This window comes from Solanum lycopersicum, chromosome 9 (assembly GCF_036512215.1).
Source record: "Solanum lycopersicum chromosome 9, SLM_r2.1".
Classification (NCBI taxonomy): domain Eukaryota; kingdom Viridiplantae; phylum Streptophyta; class Magnoliopsida; order Solanales; family Solanaceae; genus Solanum; species Solanum lycopersicum.
In genome coordinates this window covers 59,564,191-59,572,708 of record NC_090808.1, presented here as the reverse complement: position 1 = coordinate 59,572,708, position 8,518 = coordinate 59,564,191, and the positions used below count along the sequence as shown (strand labels likewise).

General features: G+C 35.4%; 1 protein-coding gene across 3 annotated transcripts; it reads right to left on the bottom strand.

Moving 5' to 3' along the window:
- Positions 1-1,224: 1,224 nt before the first annotated feature.
- On the bottom strand, positions 1,225-7,614 carry LOC101253418 (probable F-box protein At2g36090). Of its 3 annotated transcripts, none has more exons than XM_026032806.2 (2): positions 7,513-7,614; positions 1,225-2,518 (listed from the first exon to the last, which is right to left on the bottom strand). In XM_026032806.2, exon 2 carries the CDS (start codon positions 2,502-2,504, stop codon positions 1,377-1,379), a length of 1,128 nt encoding a protein of 375 aa, XP_025888591.1. In that variant the 5' UTR covers positions 2,505-2,518; positions 7,513-7,614; the 3' UTR covers positions 1,225-1,376. The 3 variants fall into 3 exon arrangements, with proteins under 3 accessions (XP_025888591.1, XP_004247155.1, XP_010326365.1); XM_004247107.5 differs by having other exon boundaries at positions 7,170-7,612; XM_010328063.4 differs by having other exon boundaries at positions 7,548-7,609.
- Between the last annotated feature and the right edge of the window lie 904 nt (positions 7,615-8,518).

The window sequence follows — 8,518 nt, the reverse complement described above, 5'->3', positions numbered from 1 at the left end:
AATCAAGGTCAAGGAGCTAGGTTAGTGAAGATACTTTCTTGAAATTAAAGTGTTGAGATCATCTAAAGGTGTCCTCCTCAACCAGAAGAAGTATGTGCTTGAGTTGAAAGCTAAAGTTGGTTCTAGTAGAGCTAAGCTAATTATAACACCTTGAAGCTCAATAAAAAGCTCACCACTGTTAGAATATGACATTCAAGTGAGAATAGTTGATCCAAAATTAGCTGATTTACCAGCTACACATGTTGGTTCCAAAGTTGTAATATTTGACATTACCAGGCCTGACATCTGCTTCACGATGTAGGTATCCAATCATCAGTTCATGCAAAAACCCACACGCTCACACATAGCTGTTGCACTAAGGGCGGTAAGGCTGCACTTCAAGTTGTTGCTAATCCCATATTCCATGAGAGAGCCAAACACATTGAGATAGCTTGTTACTTCGTTTGGGAAAAATTCAAGTCGGAATGGTTATACCTTCTCTTAACTAATAAGTTTCGAACATAATTTCCTTCACGGAAGTAGGTAAAACAAGTTGTATAAGTGATATTCCAAGTTAATTGTTTCTTCCCCCACCAACCCAACACCTCAGACCTCCAGTCAATGACCACCCCACCCCCAACCCCACGGCCTACTCCATCACATCTTTATATTGCTTTGCTAGACTACATATTAATCCTCTTAAGATAATATTTTTTTTCTTACTTGCAGGTTTTATTATGACTACCTACTATGTAATTAGGTTCCCAACTAATAATTATATATATACCTTATGGATTTCTCAATACAAATACAAGATCTGCACCATATGGACTCTGTGGTATCAGAGAATGGTAAGACAGCTCTCAATGAATTTGCAACTTAATCTATCATAAGAATGTAAGAGATCAAACTATCATTCGAAAATGTGTCAACACAATCGTCGTAGGGCCAGTGTCATGCCAACATAAACGGTAACAATTAGGCCCTTCAAAGACATCGATAAATTTGGAATAATACTGAAAAGGTTGTGGTATCAGAGAATGGTAAGACAGCTCTCAATGAATTTGCAACTTAATCTATCATAAGAATGTAAGAGATCAAACTATCATTCGAAAATGTGTCAACACAATCGTCGTAGGGCCAGTGTCATGCCAACATAAACGGTAACAATTAGGCCCTTCAAAGACATCGATAAATTTGGAATAATACTGAAAAGGTTAACTTGACATGAATGAGAAGCACAAATCGAAAAATGGTCCAAATAAACAGTAACAAATATTTACAACGCAAGGAAGGTTGGGTAAAATCAGCAGGTCATTTGCTGGTCAAAATTGCATTTACATCAACATCAGAGTGGAGAGAACTGTCAAGATGACCCAAAAAGATATCAACTCATGTCACCACAAATAGAAACAAACCGTGATGCATGCCATAATGCCTCCTAATATATAAAGTCTATCTAACCTGCTCTCATTTCTCATTTTTTCTTCCCGTAGTTCGCTTTGCACCTTTGAGTACAGTTGACATGATTCAAGCGCCTCGTCATAATTCTTGCTCCGCTTACAGCTCAACGCTTCCTTGAGGACAAGCAAACTGTTTCTACCATTTAGATGTGCACCTTCCATGTCACCCACTTGCATGCTTAGTTCTGTCAGTTTGAGAGTTGTCGGCACGCCTCCCTCTTCTGTATAGATCACTCTGAACTTCATAAGAACGATACACTCCACAGCTTGACAAGGAAGAATGTCCTTGGCAGGAAGAACTGAACCGAAGCGAAGCAGGAAGTCCTTATCTGTTGGCCAGTGTCTTTGCCCTCCAAGCGGACTCCAGCTTGAGAGATTAGCAGCTTGTTTTATTTTGGTATTCACAACAATCCAACTAAGGCGTATTCCATCCCTGAGCTCTTGCCAGAGCTTACCATCTTTCCTCTCTTTCTCCATAGATGTAATTGGAGGCAATCCATCAGAAACTGATAGAGTAACTTCACCTGCATGTTCATCATCTCTAGTAGAGTACGTGAAAAGATCGATTCGAAATGGGCAGCTGTAAAACCAATGTGGGAACCCATTCGCGTTAGGAATGCCCCAAAGGACTTTCGAGCAAATCGTTTTATCTTTGTATCTTACATCGACTATAGAGACAAAATCTGATGGAGCAACAATTTCAATTTCATCCATGTCACCATAATATTCAGCTTCAGTCAATTCTTCAGGATACTCGAGATATTCATTCCATCGACATTCAGGCACTTCCTTGTTCACGATAAGGGGGAAGCAATCAGCATAGAATTTTTTAAATCCACCAATAGAAGATATTAAACTTTTGACGTCATCCCTGTTAGTTGAAGGCCACATGGAAGAGCATACATTTTCCCAAAGCTTCTCTTCCTTGGAAATCGAGCAGAATGCTTCACAGGCACAGGCGGCACTAGCCAAGGTTGCACCATCAAGACGCCTAAGTATGTCGTAGAACAGATCACTACTTAAGGATCCCCTGCTTTCAGCAGATGTAACTGATGTGGCCATAATTCTCACGTCATCTGAAATAAAACCAGATACCGAAGATTAAACGATAACAAAGGCAGGCGAGCCTATTCATAACCAGGAAACAGTATCTGCCATCACAACGCCAAAAGTAGTCCATCCCGGCTCATACTTCTAAAAGCAGAGATGTCTCCAACTTGATTTTTATTTTTTTATTTTTTTTGGATTGGTAAATGTACAACTTGATTGATGAAGCAGCAGTAATATGGTGCTGAATATGTACAGCAAAAAACACAAGAATACATTCCTTGCTTCTGAAGAGAGTTGATAAAATCTAGATTCCTATGAACACCATAAGGAAAACAAAAGAATACACAATTAAACTGGATTTTGCTAATCTGCTCTTTCCTCGTCTCAAAAACATCGTAAATTCATTTACTTCCTAATTGCCACTATATACAATGCACTGTGGTTTCCTATGTTTTCCTTGGATATTCAGCAGTTATTTCCAGAATATAAGGAGAAAGAAGCTACATCCATGGATTATCAAGAAAAAGAAAGGGCACATGCATCCTAGAACATATATTAGAGGAAACTATTATTTCAACTGCCTTTGACTTCCCACTTCCAGTATATTAGTGCATCAAAATAACTAGACAATATGTGCTAAAACTGATCCATGAAGCTTTTCACTTATTCAATTAGATTAGGAATAGCTGATGTACCTTTCTAGATACAGCAACTTTTATGAAAGGTTTAATCTAGGATGATATACAATACTCCAGGCATGCATGTAATTTCATAAACAATATGTAAATCTGAGCAGACAACAGTACTTTAGACTCTAATATAAGTGTGATTTCACAAGTTTTACTTCAGATCCTGTTAGCCATTCGAGTAATCTTACATTGGACGAAATAAGCTCCGAAGAAAAGATGGATGGTTACATAAAATTTTAGATTACTTTCCTCTTTCTTCTTGCGCGAAACAATGTCCATTTTCTGCAAAAGTATATTTCTTGATACTTAACAATAGAATTACAGGGGAACCCATTGTGTTCTTAAAACTAGGGATTAATTTGATTCTTAAAACATAACCATAGCTGTTGGGATCCTATGAAGCACCATACTGAAGTTAGATACAAACACCCAACCGTATGTATCTTATAACAAATCGATGTGTGAATTTCATCTGTATCTTAAATTTCTGGCAGGCAGTATCCTATTACTTATATGAGATGTTTGTGATTCTGAATTTTCTTGAGTAACATAATATTCATATTGGATCATGCTGCGACAATGCTGATACAGATACTGAAAGAAAGCAATAAATTTAGTTCAAAGGTTTTTGGTTCCTATTGGTCATGATTCCTACTAATATATCTTGACCTCGTCCACATTAATCTTTGTCAAAAAAGTGTTTGAGCTATCAGTAAGGCATGGTTGGTTATCCACAAAAAGTTCATTTCAATTTCTTTTTTAGTTATGACTTCTATCTTAGGATAACTTTTACAAGATTCACAGTATTTACAACTATGATTTTGCCGAATGAGTAACACAGCACAGGTAAACAGAAAAGATCCATACAATTCCACTATTTGCATTCAGTTTCATCAAAAGCAAAAAGAGCAAATCTAAGGTCCATTGGGGCTTTACGCGCAAAGCGCAAATAAATTGTGGGATTTAGTGAAAGAAGGGGCAAAGGGAGAAAACTACATACATACACACATGTATGTGTGTGGGTGTATGTGTGTGTGTGTGGGTGTGTGTGTGTGTGTGGGTGTGTGTGTGTGTGTGTGTGTGTCCGTGCATATATGACAAATATATGAATAGCAAAATTGAAAAATAATTACTATGAAGTGCAATATAAATTGTTTTAGTGTCGCCTCATCAGAAGAGGTTCATTGGCAAGGAAAAGTATGCCTTAAGAACTTGATGACGACACTAAAGCGCACATTAAGCGAGGCGAAGCGTTCAACACGTCTTGATCCTCGCTTCAGGACTCAAGTGCAGCTTTGACAACACTGTCTGCACTTTCTTTCATAAAAGTTCTCCATGTTATGAAACTCATATTCTAAGAACATTTTATGACATTGTAAATTATTTGCAATGCCCAAACAAAGCCCTTGAACATCATAACCCTAAGAAACCCACGAACCTCTAGAATCCACATTTTACCATACCTTTGAAATAACATGCTAGCTAAAAATAGTACATCACCAAAGAAAGAGAGAGATTTTGTACGCCTTTCAGTTTCAAATCATTAAACCATCCTAAAAGGCAAAATATATTATGGTCCTACATTGTTAACTTCTAACCAAAATCAAAAGGCACTACATTAATAAAAGTGATTATTTAAACCTTCAGAATAGAAGAGAAAATTTCCTACTCTCACAATAGGAGTTTAATTCACCCTCTAGAGTATCCAGCTCCTCTTGTGCTATAAGGATGTTACACACTTGTGATCAAATCTTGCATGAACCAATCAGGCACCTCTTGTTTCAAAATCAACATTCGCAATTACAACTGAAGGTTACATCAAATATAAATTCCTACATGTTAGTATGACAATTGCAGCTTAATTGACCCTGTAATTGGTATTTGAATCCCCTTAGATCCATACACGATTGAGAATTCTTTTTGATAAGTCCAATTGGTAATTATAACAGAAGGTTATCTCTAATACAAATAGCAATACATTAGCATTCCTTGAGCAAAATTTAATTGATATAAATGATGCAGCACTTTTAGCTATGGCAATCCAATTCCCTCACATTTCATAAGATGGTACAGGAAAAGGAATTTCAATGCTTAACCTCAAAGTTGATTAGAGTAAAACATTTTCATGTTTCACACTATTCTCAGGGAAACTCTTATTGTTTTGTTTTCCTCAATTTTAAACTCTCTTTGACAGCTAGAAGCTCCTGAAATGAAGTGCCTCCCAACGACTTAAAACTTCTGAAACCTGGGTACAACTTTGGTCAAAAGCTGACATAATTTCAAGGCTTCTGGCTGGTTAAAAATATACTAGATCCCCAAGTTTTAGACAGTGAAGGAAATCTTGGTTTTCAAAATTTCTTATTCTTCACGATACCAGCCAGTCATAAGCTAACGAGTGGCAATATCTGTCCATTTCATTCTGACTTGAGTAAATGAAGGAAGATCTGTCGAAGTTCCACAAGGTAAGGAATTTCATAGCCAAATCTCAAAATATTATATGCTGACTTCCTGCTGATCGAAATCTTTTCCGCTGAAAATAATCACAGTCAGTGAAAGAAGAGATTTTGATTCTTTATTTCTAAAGTTCCAAATGGTCAGTGAAAAGAGAGATTTGATTCAATTTCTCTTAAGTTCCAATTTCCACCACAGCCATTCAAGCCCCAACATTATTCTCTCCACTTCCACTTCTAATTTTCTGCTCTTTTTTTCTCTTAAGAGCATTAGCATATGCCTTTCTTCAATAGTTTGTGCAAGACCTGAGGGGCAGATGGCGACAACTTGTGTTCTACTATCAATCTAGATCTAGTAACATGGTTGCAAACTCACTATAATCAGTGCTAAGCCAAAACTACTTGCGAGTATGAAGTCATGATATAGTCCAACATTATAAGATAGGCAAATTGAGCTACATATGGTCCAATTTGCAAGGAAAAAAAGTTAATTTGCTGTTTAAATTTTTCAATAAATAACAGCTGCCTTGCTGCAGAAAACAAAGTAGAAAGTATATCAAATCCTCAATGGCAAAGGCTTTCTCACATGTCACAACAAACCCCCCCCCCCCCAAAACTTGCTGCTAAATTGAGCCAGAATACGAAATCAAGTTTAAATAAATCTAAATGCCAAACTCCTTTCTGTCTGTTCCACATGTCTGAAGGAAAATAGAACTATCAGCACAAACACATCTTCCTCACTCCCACCCCCATGCACATTTTTCTCCCCCCCCCCCCCCCCCCCAATAATACAGTATTATTAATATCAAAAATCTCCTGAAAACATGTAAAAAGAATGATGTACCATGACAAGGTTTGAACAAAACATTAAGTACAATACTGTTTAATTGCAGAATTTCGAAGCACTTAGGGCCTTTACGATGTGGAGCAAAACATTTCCAATTTCCCCCTTTTCAGTTGGTCAAAAATTCTCTCTAGGAAAACAAGTTCCACAAGGCATTCCAAGTTCATTATGTCCTCACCACCCTCCAACACACCTCATCTTCACCACCGCCAAGTAGCCTGCATCCCCACCACCCCACACACCTCATCTTCATCCCCGCCAAGTAGCCTGCATCCCCACCACCCCACACCCTCCTACCCCCACCCTCTTGATAGTATTTATCTAGATTATATACAAATATTTTAGGATAACTTTTTACTTACATACCGAACACAAAAAAGAATGAAAAGAAACCCATCATTTTACTTCGATCACACCCTTAGTATCAACTAGAACCCTTCTAAGTTCTCAACATCATGGAAGCATTCTAGAGAAGAAAAAAAAAGCTGCAACTTTTAACCAAATTCTCAATCAATTGCCTTTGTAGGTTCTATAACGAACAAAACTAAACAAAACAACAAAGGGATTCACCAAGTTCAGCAACATACAGAATTTTCCACCAACAAATTAACCAAAACTCATACAACTACAATCATCTCAAGTAACATAGCACCAAAACATGAAAAACAAAAACAAAATTGAAGATCAAACAAACCTGGGAACTGCTGATTTTGTGGTAGAAATACAAGTGAAAAGGAGGAAAAAGAGAATATCCTAGGCAAATTTCCAGTTCTGTCAAGTGGGGTAATACTCAAAAATTGAAATTCAAAAGAAGAAAGACATAGTTTGTACTACAAATTGAAGTGCAAAGGGGAAAGAGAGTTCAACAAGATATTTATTGTAATTATTGTGGATAACAATAATCCAATAAAATGAATCTCAAAAGTTTGTAGAAAACAATAATTATGCAGCAAAACTTGTTTACGTTGGGGTATTTCAAATCAACATTCAAGAACTTCATTGTTCAACATCGACAACAACATTTTATTTGGACCTACCAGACGAATTTTACTACGGAACTTATATAATATACCTCCGACCTCCGTTTACGTGGCATACTTTGTTAGTCGAATGTGGTTGTAAGATGTGACAAATGTTTGGACGATGAGTAAATAAAAAAGATGTATAAAAATAAAAAATGGTTTTTGAAAAAAAATAGTAATATTTTATTTTAATTAAAGTGTGCTTTTGTATTTGGATTATTTGTTTAGGAGCTACTAGTATTTTATTCTTTTTATAATAAGTTTTTTATTAATATTTCTACGTGATAAAATTATAATCGAAGACTTTAAATTGATTTATTTTAATATTTTAAAATCAGAATACTTTTTAAATTTGTATAGAATTTAAATAAATAAATTGAAAAAATGCATTTGAATTAAACATATCCTAAATATTACAATTAAGTCTAAAATGGTCACTCCAATTGACGTAACTAGATGTGGAATATATAAAATTAAAAATATATGGATTTTTTTTATTAGTCCACGTATAACAAAATCCAAATCCATTTTAAAAGAGAACATGGTTTACTTTCATCCAACTCGTCACCTTAATCGCCTTCCCTCCATTATCCTTGTTTTTATTCCACCAGCAGATCATTCATTTTGGTGTATAAATAGAATAACAAAAGGTTAAACTAATTGATAGCTTTTAAAGTTGACGATAATTTTTATATAAATATTTTAATTAAATGTTATTCATTTTAGACATGTAATGTCATGTTTTATTGTGTCATTTTTGTTTATAACTAACCGTTTAATATGTATTATTTATTAAAATAAAAAATTATTATGCACAAAATTACCATTAATATTTTTATGCAATCTCCAAATTACCCACATAACCCTAACATCTCTTTCTTTTATTTTTCCCTTTTCACGTGTGGATGATAGACAATTACTATTACTAATGAATGAAAATAAAATAAATCTTAAATCTTTCAAGTGATCTATTCAAATTATATATTATTAAAATGTAAAATAAGTTGCACATATAACTTAA